General features: G+C 41.4%; 2 protein-coding genes across 4 annotated transcripts; one reads left to right on the top strand and one right to left on the bottom strand.

Annotated features, from left to right (window-relative positions):
• Positions 1-8,415: 8,415 nt before the first annotated feature.
• On the top strand, positions 8,416-9,437 carry LOC146578500 (butyrophilin subfamily 1 member A1-like). The gene is made up of 2 exons (XM_085267819.1): positions 8,416-8,596; positions 9,100-9,437. The coding sequence occupies exons 1-2, from the start codon at positions 8,416-8,418 to the stop codon at positions 9,435-9,437; spliced, it is 519 nt and encodes a 172-aa protein (XP_085123945.1).
• A 6,356-nt stretch (positions 9,438-15,793) lies between these two features.
• On the bottom strand, positions 15,794-21,900 carry LOC146578501 (uncharacterized). Of its 3 annotated transcripts, none has more exons than XM_085268652.1 (7): positions 21,581-21,900; positions 20,691-20,771; positions 19,782-19,923; positions 19,525-19,640; positions 19,032-19,258; positions 18,707-18,813; positions 15,794-18,395 (listed from the first exon to the last, which is right to left on the bottom strand). In XM_085268652.1, the coding sequence occupies exons 1-7, from the start codon at positions 21,831-21,833 to the stop codon at positions 17,129-17,131; spliced, it is 2,193 nt and encodes a 730-aa protein (XP_085124778.1). In that variant the 5' UTR covers positions 21,834-21,900; the 3' UTR covers positions 15,794-17,128. The 3 variants fall into 3 exon arrangements, with proteins under 3 accessions (XP_085124778.1, XP_085124777.1, XP_085124779.1); XM_085268651.1 differs by having other exon boundaries at positions 15,794-18,398; XM_085268653.1 differs by having other exon boundaries at positions 15,794-18,398; positions 20,691-20,862; positions 21,581-21,690.
• Positions 21,901-22,149: the final 249 nt, after the last annotated feature.

Below are 22,149 nucleotides of genomic sequence, written 5' to 3' on the forward strand. Positions count from 1 at the left end.
CGCACAGTATTAAATAAAAGTTCGGCTGTCGTCAAATTCGCTCCAGCTTATATTTCTTGGGTCCAACGTTACATACAGCTTGTGTTTTTTAATATATCATAATTATAATAATGCATAATTATGTGGACATGCATATTAGATCGTTTTTTAGTGGAATATAATCCCTCCAGAAAGGCAGGAAAAGCTCTGTAACTTGCTTTAAAACTAAATATGTTCCCTAAAACGGTGACAGAGCTACAGACCCATGACAGCCTTACACAGGTAGCCAGCAGCTATGACCAGCACTACTTGTGCAGTTAATACAAGGACAGGTAATGTTTGTCGCCCTGTTGCACACACAGCACGCTCGTTTGTTTCAGTTAGTCAGTTGCAACAAGACAACTTACCAACGTGTACGTAATAAGCTGATACTCCTGGGTGCTACACACTACAGTGTACGCTGTACACCTACTTACTGGTTTTGTCGCATCAGTCTGTGTCTCTGAGTTAACTTGTGTTTCTCCTACAGCTCCGGACCGCTAAAAATGCGCGTGCTCTTTGTGAGCTCGTTCCCGGCTCGTAACCAGCGCGTTCTGCCGTCAAGGGCGATCATTGGTTAAATGTGATCATGTGACTGATGCAAGCCAAATCCTTTTATTTAGCAAAACTATGATTAATAGTTAAATATTATTGTTGAGGGGCACAGACAGGACTCCGCAAAAAAATTTTAAAAGTTGCCTCAACAAAAGGGCACTCTGGGCACCCATCAGGAAAGGGGCGGGTGCTCAAGCCCCTCCAGCCCCCCCCTCTGCACGTGCCTACTGTTACACCATCGTAGGTTATACAGGCACTGATCCAATAGGTGTTTTGGCAGCCATCTGCTGTGACTGGTTGGGGGTGACGGAAAAGAGACGAGGGCAGATGGCGACAGGATAAAAGACACACATCAGGAAGAGACAAAGTTTATTACTCCTACTGATTAAATATCACAAACAACAGCCAATACAAACTAAACAACAAGCTAACAGGGGTGCTGCAGTCTTGGAATAAAACTGCAGAGATGATCAGTCTATGAAACCAAAGGTGCGTTTTATATTGGGAGAAGTACCAAAAAATGTAAATAATGGGATATAAACTTGGCACTAGGACAAGCAAATGATTTTAAACTGGGCAGGAAAAATAAGATGCTTTTGAGTGGAGTCTCATGGGTCCCCCAAATATTTGTATCTTTACAAAAAATAATAATAACCAAAGCGCAAAAAAAGAGTAATATTTGGCATAATTAAAACTTGCCTACTAAGAATGACATAAAAATTACATAAAGTAGCACAAACACTTTAATATGCCACGGGTAAATTGAGCTGTGGCATTTTTCCTTTTTAAATCCGCCTTTTTTCTGAGCTAATTGAAAGCTGTTTAGAGATCCGTGGTTCTTTCACAGAAAATGATGCATTACTGTAAACTGAACACAATATAAAGTATTTAAAATGAGTTAAGCTTTACACATGTGCCGCAGTGACATTACTGCAGGTGTGATTCACTGACAATCACTTCCTCACTGAATGTTTCAGTGGTGCAGTTGCTCGGGCCTCTGAATCTCTGTTTTTTTGTATTTACCTGCTGCTGATGCTCCTCATGCTTACCTCTGGTCTTACCTTTGCTTCTTCCCCTCTGCTTGGATCTTCACCCATGTGCCTGTTGGACTGTCCTCTCCTCTGTAAACTCAGAGACCTCCTTGCCCTCCCCATTACACATTCTGGCTAAACTTGATAAAAAAAATACTGTAAAACCTAGGGATGGGTATTGATAAGATTTTAACGATTCCGATTCCATTTTCGATTCTGTTTAACGATTCGATTCTTTATCGATTCTCTTATCGATTCTTTTTTTTTTTTAAAAAAAGGAGAACACTAAGGTCGATTAGCTCAGAGCTTTGTTTTATATCTTCTCTTTGAACAAGATAGAAATTTAGGAGTAACATGGCCTTACAAACCCAACAGTGAGATCTTGAGAGATCCAGCCTACGGCTCTTCAATGGGGTGTCACAGGGTCCCCAGGAAAAAAAATTGTAAATGTAAAATAATAAAATAAATATTCTTGTGAGACATATCACATATTGACGGGGTCGGGTTATGTTAAAAAGTATAAATTGTTATACTTTGTTCATTGGTTCAAAGGTACCCCACACTTCTTTTTTTGTTTGCTTGTTTGTTCTGGTGTATTTTTCATTTGAACTGTTACTCTGCCAGAGTACTCATATTTACAAGATGGCATTGAACGCCCCATTGGTGTATCAGGAAAACTATTTTGTACGTATGTTCCTTGAAGGGGATTGAAGTCGTTCTTTTTTCCACCGCAGCGAAGGGCTAGGAGTAGGAGAGGAGCTGCTGTATGTTTTTGTTATCGAATCGATCTGATTGTGAAATAAAGCATATGCAGTGAGAAAGCAACTCCAGGAGTCATCCCTGCCTTAAAGCTGCAACATTCTTCTGTAGCAATAACAAAGTATAACATAAATTGATCTGTGGCAATTACACAAGAATATCCAGTAATGTCCCTGCCCACAATTAAACACATTCACTTACCAAAAATCGGGGGCATCTGCTGTGGCAAATGGGTGCAAGCCTTTGACCACAAACTTAGACACTGCTCGGTGACATTAGTCTATCCTGGCCTGAAAGGAGACGCTACCGGTAGACTGCAGCGAGAACTGCCAGCATCTGAGCCAGACTCTGTCTGTCTCTCTCATCATGGTCACCTACATGTACAGTAATGGGGGGGGGGGGAGAGAAAGATGGCGGAATAAGCGGTTGTACAATCTGCGGGTCTGATTAAGAAACGTGATTTTGATGTCCTGTAAAATACTTTACTGACAAACTGTTATTTGTTGCACAAATGTTGTCTCCCAACGAGAGATTGTAATATGTGCATAAATTTAATTAAAGTATTTAAAAAAAAAAAAAAAAAAAAAAAAAAAAAACATGTACAGTAATGGCAGGTTTTGTAATAAGGCAGATTGCGCTAACATAATATGCACTGTTAGTTGATTATTTACCTGCCGCATTAACGGGAGAGGACGTGCAAACGTTAGCGCTGCTGCTGGGTTGAGAGTCACGAGTCCGGAGCGGAATTAAAAACGCGTGTCATCGCGTGTTTTGTGAGCAAATGCTTTTGCATATTCGTAGTGTTTCCTCCCTTAAATGAAATATCTACTTTGCAAGTTGCCCTGCTGTCATCGGTTCTCATAAAGTATAATCAAACTTTTGAGCGTTTGAGCCGCTTAGGCGCCGTGTTTCCTGCCAGGTAAATGACGCTCCACAACGTGGTGACGTCATTCGGGGCGACTGGAATCGATAAGGGAATCGTTTGCAGAAATGGCAAACGATTCCAAGGAATTGAAACAGTGGGAACCGGTTCTCAGCAAGAACCGGTTTTCGATACCCATCCCTAGTAAAACCAATGTGTCCTGCATTTGAGTCCAATTATCATGAACATAATTTCTCTCTTTTTAGTTAATAGATCAGATTGTGTGCTTTATAACATGTTTCCTTTATTTGCCTTTTCTTTCTGTGGTCATGTTAAAAAGCAGAGTGTAGTATATTGTTAGAGAATTGAGCCTGTCCACAGTAAAATAGTCACTTCTTTAAACTTAGTCCAAAATGGTGAGAAGAACCTTAACCTCACCTCAGAGTCTGACCTTAAACAACATTCAGTGTTCTGTTCTTCTTTCTGCTTTGTCCTCTCTTGTTTTCATCCATGTTTCTAGAGTTACATTTATTTATACTTTGTGTCGGCTCAGTGATTTATTTTTCTGTCTGCAGGTAGAAAAATCATTGACGTTTGCAGATGACACAGATGCTGTTATGTTTTCAGTGACTGAATGGAGATCATTGCAGTTTTCTTTGTTCTTTTTCCACAGATCAGACCACGAGCAGACTGCACTCCAACAACCCCGTCCACACTACATTTGACTGGTACTCACACTGCCCTTGAACATAAACTAAACAACATGTTGATTCCACCATGTTAGAAGATTTATAGAACTATCATATCATCCCCTTTATGCCTCCGTACTTAAGTAAGTACTTAAGTAAGTAAGTACTCATTCACCCCTCTTTCTGTCATGGTATAAAAAGCTCAGGTTTGCACAGACACACATACTAACGTCTGAAAAGAAGATCCAAGGTAAAGTGTTGGGTCGGGTAGTGAGACTATGCTTAATGGTAATTTGTGACATGACAATATTGCTGTAATTTCCAGAGAAATTGATGGCGGAAGGAAGAAGATCTTGCACAGTTCATTTTGCACTTGCATTAGAGCATGAAGCAAAGGTGGAGAGTCAGAAGACTGAAACTGACCAGTTGAAACAACAGCAGTTTTTTTTAATCATACGCACTGGACTCTAAACTAAAAAGTGATTATTAAATGTGAAAAAATGTAAAATTGCTGTACTGCATGGTAATTGGTTTGTTTCAGTGTCATGGAGCTGCAGATGTTTTAGAACATAAATCCTGAAAAATGCAACCAAAACCACCCCAAAAAAATTATATATATATATATATATATATATATATATAATTTTTTAGGGGTGCAACGATACACAAAATTCACAGTTCGGTTCGGTTCGATACTTTGGTGTCACGGTTCGATATTTTTTCGATACAAAAAAATGTTCATGCATTTTTAATTTTTTCATTTATTAAAATTATAAATATATATTTTAACTCAAAAGTACAGTTTTTAAATTTAACCCTAACCCTTGTGCGTGTTTTTTATTTTGACAGCGAATGCGCACCTGCAGACCACTTATGTGCAGCCCTGGTTATTTAGCTCGTCATATTGCAGCCACAGAAATTCTTTTGTCCATGAAACCATAAAGCTGCACTTTCTTTTTGCCTTATAGTCTGATTTGTCATAACTTCTCCGTTTTGTGGTAAGCTTTTCTTTGGCTGTCACTTCTTCACCCTGACCTGTCTTATTTGGCTCAGCAGAACTGAAATATAAATCCTGCTGCTTTTACACACACACTCACATAAGCTCAGCGATTCTCTGCGCGATCAACCTCTCACATGTTTAAGCTGCGGGAGATTTCACTTGTCATGTTTGCATAGTAAGCTAACGATTAATAAGACGATGTCAGAGGAATTGGTGCACAAATTATCATCACTCACAGATCAGTGCTGTCGCTCTCTATACACAGTTCGCACGATTGCAAAGTGAAAGCAAAAAAACAAGCGCAAATTCAAACGCGACTTCAATATGTCACATATTGACAGTGGCTCACCGATGCCAATGACATAATTACCCAGCTACATTTCTGAAAGAATGCAAAAGCATTGACATATATTTTTCCTACAATAGCCCGACGGGCAGGGAAGAGATAGATTTTGGTAGCCCAACTGAAAAAATCTCTAGCTCCGGGACGTCGGGCTAGCGATATTGCAAGCCCTGTATCTGATTGAGGAATCACTCATCTTTGGAAAAGAGAGTTTATTACAGAGAAATGGCTCTTTCCAAAATAAAAGCTATACTATCCGCTTCTTCTGGGCTATATTCTCAGCAGCATAAGGAGAATCATGTGCTAACAGCTGTCTAAATGACTCGGCTAAAGTTAGTAGCATGCGTGCTTGTTGTTTTTGTCTGCTTCCACTTGTCTTTGCACTAGGATGATGTCGGCGTAAATGTGCAGTCATATTCGTTGTGTTCCCACTAGTGCTTTCAGGTTAATCTCGTTGAAATGACCTTAACGCCACAACACGGCAAATCTCCGTTAACGAGCTACCGCCGATCGCCCCGTGCATGGGGCTAGACGGCCAACACGTTAACGAGCTAACTGCGCTAACACACTAGTTCCCACCCATGTAATTGAGCATTGCATGGAACATCCAACATACTGTTTTACTTTAGTCCATGACTCGCTTACCTTCAGGGTCATACGTCACATGAAAACCAAAATAATTCCAAACGCCAGATCTGAATGAGGTTCAATTTGCCTGTTGCAAGTAGAGCTTAACTTCTGTCTCGCTAGCTTGCCCTGCGCTCTTCCTTCTGACGATGCTGTCTGTGTTGAGCGCTCAGTGGATCTGCGCTCGACAGTGCAGCCTAGGCGGAGTAGTCGAACGCAGATTCACTGAGCGCTCAACACAGACAGCATCGTCAGAAGGAAAATTGATAAAATAAATTACAAATGTTGTATTGTTCGATACATATGCGTACCGAACCGAAAGCACTGTATCGAACGGTTCAATATCGATACGAATATCGTTGCACCCCTAATATATATATATATTAGGGGTGCAACGATACACAAAATTCACGGTTCGGTTCGATACTTTGGTGTCACGGTTCGATATTTTTTCGATACAAAAAAATGTTCATGCCTTTTTAATTTGTCATTTATTAAAATTATAAATATATATTTTAACTCAAACGTGCAGTTTTTAGATTTAATGTTGCTGAAACAACAAAGGGATAAAATAAATCTATCTGATCAAGAAATCACTCATCTTTGGAAAAGAGAGTTTATTACAGAGAAATGGCTCTTTCCAAAATAAAAGCTATACTATACGCTTCTTCTGGGCTATATTCTCAGCAGCATATTAAACATATCAGGTCCCCATAAGGAGAATCATGTGCTAACAGCTGTCTAAATGACTCGGGTAAAGTTTGTAGCATGCGTGCTTGTTGTTTTTGTCTGCTTCCACTTGTCTTTGCACTAGGATGATGTCGGCGTCAATGTGCAGTCATATTCGTTGTGTTCTCACTAGTGCTGTCAGCGTTAATCTCGTTGAAATGACGTTAACGCCACAACACGGCAAATCTCCGTTAACGAGCTACAGCGGATCGCCCCGTGCGTGGGGCTGGACGGCGTCAACACGTTAACAAGCAAACTGCGCTTCACCTCTTCAGTTCTGAAAGCTGATGGAGAGTCTCGGGTGTTTAACTCCCAGTGAGGTTGTGATGCTGGCGGAGGTCCTGAGAGTGGATGACCCACCCTGCTGTCAACTGAGTTACTGAGGTCACATGGGTCAATGTGTGAGGGGGGGGGGGGGGGGGGGGTGAATGGCCCGGAAGTGATCCCAGGACTATGTTATAGGTAGCCAACACTTTTTCCATGTTTGAACTTAATGTGACCACTAGAGGGAGGTATGTGCCTCTTAGTGCCATAAGCCAGCTGTGCAGCAGGCAGGTTGTTTGGCTTCATTTTTGCACAATGGGAGGAGGCGCTGTCGCGTCGTCCATGTTTTCTACAGTCATTGATTTGGACACAGCCAATGTGTTTAGTTTTACTCTTCCCCATGTGATGTCATTATGTCCATTTGTGTCAGCTTTTTTCCCAGGTGCCTCCACTTCCCCATCACCTCATATGTGTATGTAAGTCTTCTGTCTCCCTTTGTTCATTGTTGCTTCGTCTGTGTTCCCACCCCCATGTCCTCATAGTCACAGAGTCATAGTGTGCGTCATAGTGCCCTCATATTATCACAGTATGTCATAGTTGTTCATAGGTTTCTTAGTTCTCCTGTCACCAGCCAAATAAAGGCTCGCTTTTGGTTTCAAGTTCCATCTCTCTGCCTATGTCTGTTCGTGGGTCGTCTACATACACTCCACAACCGAGACAGGAGAGGAACCTGATAACAGCTGAACGTTCTTTTGTTCACACGGAAAATAGGTGTGAAAGGCAAAATTATAAATTGTTTCTAAAAAAAATTAAATAAAGCTGTTTTATTAAATGAATATATACATAATGCAAATGTGCTCATAAATGAGTTGACTCTGTGTTTTCAGAGTTAACAGATTCATTCAGCGATATTGTCTGGATCTGAAATATTGCAGGTACACGCAGAGTGCAGAGGATTTTTACACATACACTGATAATTGTTTTCTATAAGTCTCTGGGTCAGGAAGTCCAAACATGACGTCCTGAACTGGGCCTTAGAATAAGCTGAAGGATAACATTAGATAATCAAGGCAGGATGTGTTTTTGTGTCCATGTGTTTCTGATTCCAGGAGGAGCAGATACCAGGGGAGGTCGGATGTGGACGGGGAGGATTCGCAGCAGACTGCCACGTTGGATTTGGGAGAAGATAATAATATTTTGTCATTGTCAAAGTATAAAAGCTGTACAGCCCATTTCAGGGTTAGGGTTGGGGTCAAAGTGAAACTAGAAATATTTAGAATTACAATGAGTTCAAAGCGTGAGGAGGTCTGATGTTCCAACAGTGTTCAGGATGAGAATTATTACCTGCAATGCTCCAGTTTGACCTCATGGTGGCAGTGCCGTCTCACTGTTATAATGGCTACACTCAGACTACAGGAGAGAACAAGAGGCTGTACTAAAACTCTGATGTTTTATCGTGTGTTTATGACATCATGCTGACGTCAGCCTGATAATACCTGTTGATTCAACTAAACAGCCAAGGTTTCCAAGGTTCTTAAATGAACCACAAACTACAGGGTAAGAGTGAGCTGCTGAAAGTCAGATCTGTTCTTCAAAGCAGACTTTCAGCTTTATTACAAACTAAGAGTCGGATCAGCACAAATACTGACACAGAGATGGCTGCTGGCACTGCGCTGCTCTGCTGCACTTTGCTGTTTGTCCTTGTCTTCGTCTCTGCAGGTGAGATTGAACTAAACTGAGGTTCTCTCTGAGATAACAAGAAGTACAGGAGGATTATTTTCATCTGGATTCAGTTTGTCTGTGTGTGAAGGAGACACCAGGCTGGGTGGACACTTAACATCTGTAATCCAGCTGTGACAGAGACAAAGAAGTGTAATGTGTGTGTCAGTGTGATGTGTTGTAGTGTCAGGAGTCAGGATGCAGCTACAAAGCTTCTTGTTCAGTGTATACAAACAGCTGTAGCTCCATAAAGGCAGCATGCAGAGACTCACAGTGTCTTATAATGAGAGGCTGCTTTCTCTCACACATTATGTTCACTTATTATCAGCACATGTTGTTGTTCTGTGGAAGCTAACATCTTGTAGTTTCTGACACTTTGCATGTTTAGCATGAGGCTAAAATTCCCCCTCAGTGGGTCACTGGTGACCTGCTGGATGTTCAGAGGTTCATTAAATCCAACATGACTAAAAACTCAAATGTCAAAGTGTTGTTTCCTCTTTCAGAGCAGAAAACCATCACAGCTGAGTCTGGACAGGACGTCACTCTGACATGTCGAGCTCCAAACAACAACATTAGAGTAATAAAGTGGGAGAGATTTGACCTGGGAGATGATTATGTGCTTTTGTACCAGGATGGTCTCCCTGATTCAACACACCAGCATCCATCTTTTAAGAACCGGGTGGATCTGCAGGACAGACAGATGAAGGATGGAGACGTGTCTTTGATTCTGAAGGATGTGACAGTTCATGACGCTGGAGCATACGAGTGTCGTTTCTTCATGGAAGAAACTCGCTCATGGAAGTCCATCAGCAGCCTCAACCTGATTGTTACAGGTGAGTGAGTAGAGTTGAGTGTGTGTGTGATCAGAGGTGAAGCTGCTTCCTGGTTGTTGATGTGTGTTTGTTGTATGGATGAGCTGGTGGATGTCAGAGGTAGACAGATGTTTCTCCAGCTGTTGTCTTTGTGGCTGGTAGTCTAGAGTTGTAGAGCAGCATTGTTTGGTTAGAGCAGAAACAAAGACATTTATGTCTCTTCTTCTCTTGCTCTCTAACTCGTCTGTAAACATGTGTGGGGAAACTCAATGTTAAAGCCTACATCTGGAGGGGGAGGGGAGGGGTGGAGCTGGTGGTTGTGAGTCTGTGAAAGTGAATCCTGCCGGTGCCATAGCTGCTGAAAACGTACTTAGTGCAGACACAAAACGTCCATCAGCTTCAAAGTGTGTCAGAAAAATGTCCACATGGTGACTGATGGATGAGAGAGGTCCCATTGTTGTTGTTGTGCACAAATCATTGAACAACACAAACACTTAGAGCTGCTTTCAGTGCTGCCTGTTTTGTTACTGCACACATTTCTGATGGTCCTACAGTCCAACGTAGCAAACGTCTCCCTGAAGCCTCTTCTTAGAGACCAAAGGTTGGATCAGAGCGAGCAGCTGAAAGGACACATCTATGAATGCAGTCAGAGACTTTCTCACAACCTCACACTTCATCTGGTCACATTTACACTCAGGTTCTCTGTTAGTCACTGAGATTACAGACTCGCACATTTAAAATAATCTGAATGTTGGATCAGATGAAGTTAATATTTTTTATTTCTTGAACATATGTTTAATTAGCATGTTGCTAAAGCTTTAAGTAATGCACTGGTGACCTGGTGTATGTTAACAGGTCAATTACTCAAATCCAGAATAACTCAAATGTAAGCTAAACAGCATAAATATTAAACATAAACAACATCATATTTCCCCCATGGCACAGTCCACTCAGCACTTCCTGGAGTTTCTCATTTGATCGTTCATCGACACTCATGACTTACAGAGACTCTGATCATCAAACACAGGAATAAAACAAGCAGTGAGCACAACAAAGGATTATTAAAGAAGGAATATTAACTCTATTCTAACTCTAGTAACTCTACACCAGGAAACCACCAAATCTTCTGCAAACGTGATTTTAACCAGTCAAAATGTTTTTGGATATTTATTCAGTGTAGAAACCTAAAAAGTCAGTTTTATTTTTAGATGTTTGGTTGTTTTGAACAATTATATCAAACTGTAAGTATGATGTTTGGTATATAGTATTATATATTGCATGGTATTGATATATTGCACTGTTTGAAGTGCTTCGTATATAAAAGTAGTAAACTGTGTACACAGTGTTTGGTGTGACAGAGCTGTTGTCACTGAATCACAGGTTCAGATGTTTCAGCCTCATAATAAACAAACACGTTTTCAGAGACTCGAGGATTTGACCTTCCAAAAGTCTCAGACATGTTTTAATGAGCTCTCACAGTCTGCAGCCAAACAGGTCAAATTATAAAGAACAGCTGGATCAACCCAACATGACCTCTGACCCCGAAGCAGCTGTTAGACCTGTGTATTTGAAAAAAAATATGATTTTTTTTTATGGTGAAAGCAAGATTCCAGACTGCAGTTTTGGTCAGATCATGTTTTTAAATAAAAAGCAGAAAAATCAACATTAACATTTTCTCACTTTATAAATGTTATGAATGATTTTTTCATCTAATCTCCTGAACTAGAAGAGGACACCTCACAGCTGTTTCTCACCTGCAGGTCAGCCAGGAGGACACAGAGATGAACTGTGAGTCGGACGATCTGAGGACAGACAGAAACTCTCCTGAACATCCAGCAGTCGACTCTGATGATCATCATGTTCAGACTCGGACCAACAGTGTGTGTCTGTGCTGTCAGTGACTCTGAACTACAGTTTATTCATCTTGTTCATGAGATTTACTGACACAAAGTCAAACTGTGTTACAAACACACATGAATTTCTGATCTCAGAGTCAGTGAGTGTTGGAGCTTCAGGTTAGACAAATTAACTATTTTATGTTGGTGTGATTGTTTATTAACTTCATGTGACTTTTTCTTCTTTAAGTACAGTCCACTGGAAAACACTTTGTATAAAAATCATCTCTTTGGCTGACATTGTTTTTAGTTTGTAAACCAATCTTACCCAGTTTAACAGATTGTACAAACTGTTAACGTCTCTCTCTGATCCTGCACTGAGAAGTTTGACAACCTCTTCAACTTTTCTTTAACATGACACACTGTTCAGCTCAGATTTAAACTGCTTTGACCTTTGACACCAGCAAAACATCCTGAACAACTTTGCTGGGTTGAGACCTGATTACTTTTCATAAACAGACCCATAAGACTCAAAAATATGAAACATATTTTCACATTTATACTGTTGTATAGATGATGCAAACTTTTGTACACTGATGCTCTTTTGGGTGAAGTTTGACTCATTTGTTTAGATGGATTTTCAGATCCACCAGTTTGGCTCAAGTTAGAAACATTGTGATTTTAGGGAAAATTGCCACTCATAATGTATAAATATACACATCATGTTTGTGTGGATTTGTAATGAGACAGCAGTGAAGCAGTGAAGTCATCCTGTTGCCCACAGAAACAGACTGTGAATTAGTAAAGTAACACATGGAGCGCATGAGGAACAAAGGTCATACATGTATCTCCTGAAGTGGATTCTGGGTCTCTGACTTCCTCCCACAGTCCAAAGACATCAACGGGTGTTTTTTATTTATCCGTGTATGCTGTGTGTTAATGTGTGGTTCCTACAGAACTTAATGGTCAGTAACACTAACATGTAAACATGAGTACATCACATCAGCACATGAAAGAACAACAGTGTGGCATTAATATTACAGCAGTGAGGACAGTGTGATGAACTGATGCTCTGATCTCTGGTCTGACCGAAGCTTTAACTCCAAACATCTCTCCACTGTTAGAGCTTCTGCACTGTTTCAGGTTCAAATCATGGTTCATACTTTCATGGCCTGATGGTGTGACGCCTCCACCTACATCACTGAACTGCTCCACTTCTGTACTCTTCTCTCTGTGGCCTTCTTGAAACGTCCTCTTGGTGTTTGTGGGGTTTTTCTCAGTTCATGTGTGCCTTATAAGAGTTTGTTTTTTAAAGACAATGACAATCAGTGAATTGTGCCGCACTTGGTGGTGTTTGTAATTCAACTTGACTGAGGTTAAATTTCTTTTTTATAATGGATTTAATTTGTTGATATTCTAAAAAAATTTTCTTGTTGATCCCATATTGTGCAACTAGTCTGTCAAATGGGCTCAATTCTGTTCCCTCCAATATATGTTCTAAGTATTTAATTCCTTTACAACTCCATTCTGGGAAGTTAATCATATTATTGTTTTGTAATATGTCAGGGTTATTCCAGATAGGAGTACGTTTGCATGGGATTAGTGAAGACTCCGTTATTTTTAGAAACTCCCACCATGCTGTCAGAGAGGAGCTGATGTTGATACTTTTAAAACATTCATGTCTTTTGATGTTTGAGCTAATAAATGGTAGGTCTGAAATCTCTAGATCCTTGCATAGTGCCTGTTCAACATCTAGCCAGGGCTCATCTAGGAAGGTATGTTTTGACCATTCTGAGATGAACTGAAGCCTGTTGGCTAAGAAGTATTGGTGAAAATTAGGCAGATCTAATCCTCCTCTATCCTTGGTTCTTTGTAGCGTTTTTAAGCTGATACGCGGGGGTTTATCTTTCCAAAGGAATTTGGAAATATATGAATCTAGAGATCTGAACCAATCTTGTGATGGTTTGTTAGGGATCATCAAAAATAAGTAATTTATTTTTGGCAAGATCATCATTTTTATAGTGGCGACCCTTCCCATGAGTGATATGGGTAAAGATTTCCATCTAGTCAGATCGCCTTCTACTTTCTTTAGAAGTGGGATGTGATTTAATTTAGTTAAGTCTGAAAGCTTAGGAGAAACATTAATACCTAAATATTTAATATTTCCTGATTGCTGTGGGGCAGAGGAAGAATTATGGAAGAAGCAGTTAATGGGGAGAACTGTAGATTTTGGCCAGTTAATTGAATAATCTGAAACTCTTGAAAACCAGTTTATTAGAGTAATTACCTCAGAGAGGTTGGTTTGTGTGTTTTGCAGAAAAAGCAACACATCATCCGCATAGAGACTGATTTTATGTTCTATGTTCTTACATTTTATGCCCTTAATTGTTGTAGCCTGTCTAAATGCTGCTGCTAGAGGTTCGATAAAAATTGCAAAAAGTGAAGGGGAGAGTGGGCATCCCTGCCTGGTGCCCACTCTATCTATCAGAGTCTATCAGATTGTCAATTGTGGCCTGTGGAATGTTGGTCCACTCCACTTCAATAGCTGTGCGAGGTTGTTGGATATTCGTGGGAACTGGTACACGCTGTCGTATACGCCGGTCAAGCACATCCCGAACATGCTCAATGGGTGACATGTCCGGTGAGTATGCTGGCCATGCAAGAACTGGGACATTCTCGGCTGCCATCTGCCCTGAACAATGTGAACCATGATTCATCCGTGAAGCGCACACCTCTCCAACGTGCCAGACGCCATCGAATGTGAGCATTTGCCCACACAAGTCTGTTACGGCGACGAGCTGGAGTCAGGTCAAGACCCCGATGAGGACGACGGGCATGCAGTTGAGCGTCCCTGAGACGGTTTCTGACAGTTTGTGCAGAAATTGTTTGGTTGTGTAAACCAATTGTTCCAGCAGCTGTCTGGGTGGCTGGTCTCAGACAATCTTGGAGGTGAACCTGCTGGATGTGGAGGTCCTGGGCTGGTGTGGTTACACGAGGTCTGCGGTTGTGAGGCCGGTTGGATGTGCTGCCATATTCTCTGAAACGCCTGTGGAGACGGCTTATGGTTGAGAAATGAACATTCAATGCACGGGCGACAGATCTGGTTGACATTCCTGCTGTCAGCATGCCAATTGCACGCTCCCTCATTGCTTGTGGCATCTGTGGCATTTTGCTGTGAGACAAAACTGCACATTCCAGGGTGGCCTTTTGTTGTGGGCAGTCTGAGGTACACCTGTGCACTACTCATGATGTCAGATCAGCATCCTGATGTGGCACACCTGTGAGGTGGGATGGATTATCTCAATATGGCAGATGTGCCCACTACCACACATTTGGACTGATTTGTGACCACTGTTTGGGAGGGATGGTTATATTGTGTATCTGGGATGAATTTTAGGTCTCTACGTCCATCCCATGGGGAATGGGAGCAAAAACAAAAGTGTTGCGTTTATATTTTTGTTGAGTGTATTAGGCAAATGAGTATTTTGTCCACATCATCCTCTTCATGCATGTTGTCTTACTCCAAGCTGTATAGGCTCCAAAGCCTACTACCAATTAAGCATATTAGGTGATGTGCATCTCTGTAATGAGAAGGGGTGTGGTCTAATGACATCAACACCCTATATCAGGTGTGCATAATTATTAGGCAACGTCCTTTCCTTTGGCAAAATGGGTCAAAAGAAGGACTTGACAGGCTCAGAAAAGTCAAAAATAGTGAGATATCTTGCAGAGGGATGCAGCAGTCTCAAAATTGCAAAGCTTCTGAAGCGTGATCATCGAACAATCAAGCGTTTCATTCAAAATAGTCAACAGGGTCGCAAGAAGCGTGTGGAAAAACCAAGGCGCAAAATAACTGCACATGAACTGAGAAAAGTCAAGCGTGCAGCTGCCAAGATGCCACATGCCACCAGTTTGGCCATATTTCAGAGCTGCAACATCACTGGAGTGCCCAAAAGCACAAGGTGTGCAATACTCAGAGACATGGCCAAGGTAAGAAAGGCTGAAAGACGACCACCACTGAACAAGACACGCAAGCTGAAACGTCAAGACTGGGCCAAGAAATATCTCAAGACTGGTTTTTCTAAGGTTTTATGGACTGATGAAATGAGAGTGAGTCTTGATGGGCCAGATGGATGGGCCCGTGGCTGGATTGGTAAAGGGCAGAGAGCTCCAGTCCGACTCAGACGCCAGCAAGGTGGAGGTGGAGTACTGGTTTGGGCTGGTATCATCAAAGATGAGCTTGTGGGGCCTTTTCGGGTTGAGGATGGAGTCAAGCTCAACTCCCAGTCCTACTGCCAGTTTCTGGAAGACACCTTCTTCAAGCAGTGGTACAGGAAGAAGTCTGCATCCTTCAAGAAAAACATGATTTTCATGCAGGACAATGCTCCATCACACGCGTCCAAGTACTCCACAGCGTGGCTGGCAAGAAAGGGTATAAAAGAAGAAAAACTAATGACATGGCCTCCTTGTTCACCTGATCTGAACCCCATTGAGAACCTGTGGTCCATCATCAAATGTGAGATTTACAAGGAGGGAAAACAGTACACCTCTCTGAACAGTGTCTGGGAGGCTGTGGTTGCTGCTGCACGCAATGTTGATGGTGAACAGATCAAAACACTGACAGAATCCATGGATGGCAGGCTTTTGAGTGTCCTTGCAAAGAAAGGTGGCTATATTGGTCGCTGATTTGTTTTTGTTTTGTTTTTGAATGTCAGAAATGTATATTTGTGAATGTGGAGATGTTATATTGGTTTCACTGGTAAAAATAAATAATTGAAATGGGTATATATTTGTTTTTGTTAAGTTGCCTAATAATTCTGCACAGTAATAGTCACCTGCACCCACAGATATCCCCCTAAAATAGCTAAAACTAACAACAAACTAAAAACTACTTCCAAAAACATTCAGCTTTGATATTAATGAGTTTTTTGGGTTCATTGAGAACATGGTTGTTGTTCAATAATAAAATTATTCCTCAAAAATACAACTTGCCTAATAATTCTGCACTCCCTATAGTTTAGTGGTAAGGAACAGCTACAGTCAAACTGTAGCTCACAAACATAAATGATTTTGAGACTCGTTGTGGTGGAAAGCACCTCCACTTCCTGCCCTAGTAGATACAAGCACCGCAGCAGGTAATGCTGTTAGGGCTGCTGTGATGAAAGACGCTGTATGAATACAGAGGAGTTCTGGGTGGCAGCAGATGTTTGGCTTTTTTTAAAGCTTTTTACTGGTTTTTGTTATTCTGACTGCCCACTTTTACAATTATATGCTGATCTAAAGTGTACATTTGAGCCCTGAAATTGATGGGGGGTTATGGTCCAAGAGCACCCGTGAATTTTGAAAAACCTTGAATTTTGGATGTGGTAAAACAAAATGATTTTATAGTTTAAACCCTGAATATATAAATCTGGGGATGCAGGACTTTAAGAACAAAATGAAAAACACTCGAGATAGCTACATGTATGATGTGGGAACGCTGGACTGCATCTGCTGGAGATGCAATTAAGAGAGATGAACAACGCTCTCGGATTGGCTACTTTCAAAACCCCGCCTCTGAGTACACTGGCATTTCAACACTCAAAGGTGCGTTTTCCTTTAAAACAACTGCGGAGTCCTTCAGTAACTTAGGTCTTGATGCCCAAACAAATAACGATTTAGTAGAACTGTTGATCACCAGACTACATGTTTGCTGTAAGTGACATGATGATCTAAGAACCACGTGTTTTAGCACAAAAAGTTATAAAAAGAAGAAAAAAAAATCCACAACACTTTTTCCAGTTTAAAAAAATGAAATATAAAGTTCACAGATTAAAAAACAAAAAAACAAACTGTATCTGTAAGTATATTATGATAAAAAAAAAAAAAGTTGTTTTCAGTGTCGTTTAGGTTGTGGATGGACTGGGGACAGAGTTTTCCTCCACCTGGTGGCTCTTCATGTGCGTTTTCAGACAGTGGCTCTGGGTGAAGGCTTTTTCGCAGATGGTGCACTGGTACGGTCTCTCTCCGTTGTGGGTCCTCATGTGGACCCTCAGGTGTTCCTGGCGAGAGCACGCCTTCCCACAGATCGCGCACACAAACCGTTTGATGCCCAAGTGGCTCCTGATGTGGTTGGTCAGGTAAGTCTTGCGTTTGAAGAAACGGCCGCACTCAGAACAGCCGTACGGTGCCTCACCAGTGTGCACTCGCATGTGACCCTTGAGTTCGCCGTTGGACACGAAGCCTTTGCTGCACACGCCGCAGACGTGCGGCCTCTCGCTGCTGTGCGTCTTCATGTGAGTCATCAGGCTGCAGTTTGACAGGAAGGATTTGCAGCAGACATGGCAGAGAAAAGGTCGCTCCCTGGCCATGTGGATCTTCTCGTGGGACTTCAGGATGCTGGAAAGTTTGAAACGCTTCCCGCAGATTTGGCAGCCATACGGCCGCTCTCCAGAGTGAGTGAACTTGTGGCGGGTCAAAGATCGAAGGTCACAGACAGACTTTCCACAGATATTGCAGACGTATCTGTCTTTGCTGGTGTGTGTCTTGCTGTGAGCTTGGAGCTGCGCCTTCAAACCAAAGGATTTTGGGCAAATGTCACATTTGTGTGGTTTCTCTTCCACATGGACCCAATGGTGAACATTCAGACCAGACATGTAAGCAAAGGTTTTGCTGCAAATCTTACATTTGAATGGCCTGTCTCCTGTGTGCAGAGAAATGTGGCTGTTAAGACCAACGATGGAGAAGAAAGATTTCCCACAATATGAGCAGTCGTGAGTTTTCTGGTGAATTCTGATATGTCTCTTTAACTCATCCACAGATTCAAACTGCTCTCCACAAACTCCACAACCACCCTGTGGCTCCTCCAGGTGACTCCAGGTGTGTTTGATCAAGCTGCCCAGGTTCAAGTACCACACTCCACACACTTTACAGGCTATTTTACTCTTCTCTATCTCCTTCATGTCACTTTTGCGCACTTGTTTCTTCATCTTTTTTGTCACCTGGAGCTCAGAAACAGGTTTAAAGCATTTGTCTACAGCCAAGGCTTTGTGTTCATCTTTGCTGTCCACTTCCCTCTCACAGGCCTCTTCATCTGTTGGCAGGTCTTGCTTTTGTGATGTTGTGCTGCTGGCCAGCATGTCCACACTGGGACTGTCTGTATGCTGATCAGAGCTGCTGTGGAACAAAACGGTTAAAGTTAAGTTTTTAAGTACTGAGCGTCTGTAAATAAAAGCCATAGGTTTCGTCTACTTGCAATAACTAAAAACAACAAACTTATCCATTAGAGAACTTGAACCACAGAATTTTGGGTTTGGTATTCGTTAGATCAGAATTTGTTCCCTCAGTAATTTTTTAAATTTCATGTTTTTCATTGAATTATCACAATCCAGCGTCTAGATTTACATCAACATTCTAGAGTCTTGTTTTTGACATCGTTGGTCAATCAAGAGCACACAAATCCTTATACCCGTTTTTATTTTTACCTTGACTGGAGTTCAGCTTCATTGTTTTTTGTTATGTCAGCATCGCTGGATGGACAGTCATCGTTTGTTGGTGAAGCGGGAAACTCTTTCTCCCCCTCCTCACTAGTCTGTAAGAGTTCATTTCCAAATTATTATCAGCACTTATGTTAACTGAGAGTAAAATAGCTAAAATTTCTTTAACATTTTTGTAAAATCTTAAAGTGTACATTTAAATCACATCATGATTGTTACATTTTAAATCTGTTATTGTGGTATAAAGAAGCAAAATTATCAAAATCCTACCAATGTCAGAGGCAAAAGCAGCACAAACAGGTACAGCGTCTACCTTCAGGCGGATGTAGAGGGCAGAGTTTCCAGTAAACATGTGGATCTCCTCTGGAGTCACAATCTTCACTTTCAGGGGCTGGAGCCTCCGGCTTCTGTCAGTTGTGAACAAGTCAAAAGGTTCATCATCTGCCAGCTGAGGAAAGGTGGACTTCAACAGGTCCAGGAAGTCAGCTTCCTGTAGACCAAGAGGGCACTTCAGGTCGTGTGCTGGGAACTTCTTGAATACTGGAACAGAAGAAATTCATCTTAAGATCAATAGTCCTTAGGCAGTCAGTAAAACCAAACCTTGCCCTAGTATTCATTAGTTCAAGTGATTAGTTGGCCAGTCTTTGACTATTTCTGATGATAAATAATGTAATTAAATATTTTTGTAAGCATTGGAAAATGCTTTGAATTAGGAACAAAGAAAAAATGGTATTAATAGCACGGCTAACACTGTACCACATAACAGACAAATACAAAACCTTAATGACTAACATTTCATTTCATACCCGTCTTAGAGAGCACATTGGTGTGAGAGTCCTCCAGGATGCGGACTCTGAGATCTATATGGTTCTTTATGTCACTGATGCGAGGTCTGCCGGGCTTCTTCCTGATAGTCGGAACTCTGGCGAAAATGCAGGAACTAAGTCAGTGTCATAAAAGACTATAAAGCAAATGCAAATAAACTTGGGGACCATCCACATATTGTTGGCCATATCACAAACCTCTACAGTTTGTTGTTCCTTAAAGTGGTGTTTTTTCTAACCTTGACGGCATTTTATAATCTGGGTCCTTTAGATCTTCTCGTTTTTGTCGGGAACTTGTTGGTTGCACCAACTCCTGCTCCTCTTCATCGTCATCAATGTCGTCGTACCAAAGCAGGGCCAGGCTCTCAGTGTCCTTCACACCTGGATACATCAGAATTCACTTTTTGTTATGGTTTTTAATTTGAATCATATGAACGACAAAGACACAATACATGTGGTTTAGTCAGTTTGCTTTAGTAATAATTTGATTAATTGAACTCGCCTGGCGCACAGTATATAAGCACTGCACTCACTTTCATGCCCTCTTTTCACTCCCACACAAGCGGCAGCTTAGGTGAGTTTGATTTGTAGTTCTCAGTTTAAATCTTTATTTAAGTTAATGACTTAAAGTCATTAACTTAAATGACTTGTTTTCTCTTTCAGAGTTTAGCAGTCCATGCGTGTCTTCCTTTAAGTTACTACTGATTACACTAAAGTAAACCGACATATACGGCAACTAATTGATAGCAGTTTTCTTTGCATTCTGACCAGATGAGGCCATGGTGATAAAAAATAAAAACTTTGAACCTCCTTATTAACACACAGTAGGAGGCAAATTGTTTCTAAACAGTCAGGCTGACTTTTGACCGACTGCTGGTGACAAATTGGTGATGTTTGCAAATAACTCGAGGCCAATTTACAAACATGGACAGACTGCCAACATGTTGCAATTAATCTTAATCAGTCTGTGCCAATAAGCGGAACTCATCTGGTTGCCAACTGGTTGTATTCTGGATATATACCTATATATGGGGTTACCCATGTTATGGGGTGCCTGTGTCATTTTGCAATATTCTTTATAAAAGCCTTGAACTACCCCCCCCCCAAAAAAAAGAAAAACAATTAATGGTAAGACTGTTCAGACGTACCTGTCTGTTGCTTGGGCTGTTGCTCCTCTCTGTCCTCAGGCACGACTTCCACCTCATGCCTCTCCACATCAGGCTGTAGGACTTTGTGTTTTTTGGTCAAAAAGAACATTTGATCAATATATCAGCTTTGTGTGACTGTGGTGTTTGACTGCAGCTCCGAAGACCCTCCTTCCTGTTGATCATTGTTTTTATTATGTAAACCAATAAGAAAACATTAACTCTAGATTCCAAAAAGACAAAACAAAACAAAGAATGACAATCTGGGATAAGAATTAGACCAGATTCTTATGCTCTCAAGGATAACTACATTACGCCCAGTGGCATATCTTGTGAGAAGAAGGGCGTGGTTACGGGTTATATGGCCTGTTGCTACATGCTTTTAAGAGTCTGTACAACAGCCATGAGAGCGTGGATAATAAAAAGCAGTAAATCAGATTGCACGCTCAAGAAGAGTTTAGTTGGGTGGTCTCAGATGTTTTCTGTTGGCGACCTCCATCTCACTGGAACAGCCTGAAGCAGCAGAAATTCTAATTAGTCCCTCAAAGTCTGAGGTCATGGCACTAAAAAATGTATGGAATAACCACTCCAGGCTGAAGGTTCTACCTCAAGTAGAGGCTTCATACACCTCAAGGTCTAGTTCAGGGAAAAAAAACAAAAACAAAAAAAATGAATCATCAGCTCTTCTCTACATTTAAACTGAGAGAGATTTATGCCGAATTGCAAATAACGCTAATATTATTTTCCCTGCATTCACATTTTATTGTAATTACACATCTGTATGTTTAACAGCTTGTAAACGTAAAATCAGCGATTTTTAAACGAAGTTCGGCAAATTCTAAATTTACAAATCAGCTTTTTGTGGCTGCGAGCAGCTTTATTTGTCCACTCACCTCTTTTCTCCAGAGAGACGTTAGGCTGCAGAAGCTCCAGCAGTCTCCTCTGACGGCCGATCTCTCGCCTGAAGCCCGCAGCCTCCTCCTCGTAGTCGGCTACAGTCCTCTCCACCACCGCTAAGATCTCGCGGGCGGCTGTGCTCATTTTCTCGGTGACGATTCCTCTCAGTATGTCGCTCTTAGACATGTTACCGACGCTGTCGACCGGCTCGGGGCCGCCGCTGCTGCCGCTCTTCATCCAGTAAAACATGTTTGTTTGTTTTCTCAGCTGTGTTTTGATGAAGACACACTACAGCGCAGGGTGCGTTTCCGGCGGATTCTGGTGCAGCTACAAATTGTGTCCGGAAAAGAAAATCAGGCGTTATTTAGTTCCCCTGCTGGTCTGACTTTTATCAGTAAGACTGATGTCTGCTGTACATTTAAGATGCTGGTGAAAATCATGGCATTATAGTAAAGTAAGTGAAAAGCATTTTTAATGTAGCACCTTTGAGGACAAACATCATAACAAAAATGGTTAAATGTTAGAACAAAAAGTTACCCAAAAGCAAGCTTAAAAAGATTATATT

The sequence above is a fragment of the Mchenga conophoros genome, linkage group LG3 (genome assembly GCF_057382185.1).
Source record: "Mchenga conophoros isolate Kocher_MC1m ecotype Shallow Benthic linkage group LG3, M_conophoros_male_GT1.1, whole genome shotgun sequence".
Taxonomy (NCBI): Eukaryota; Metazoa; Chordata; class Actinopteri; order Cichliformes; family Cichlidae; genus Mchenga; species Mchenga conophoros.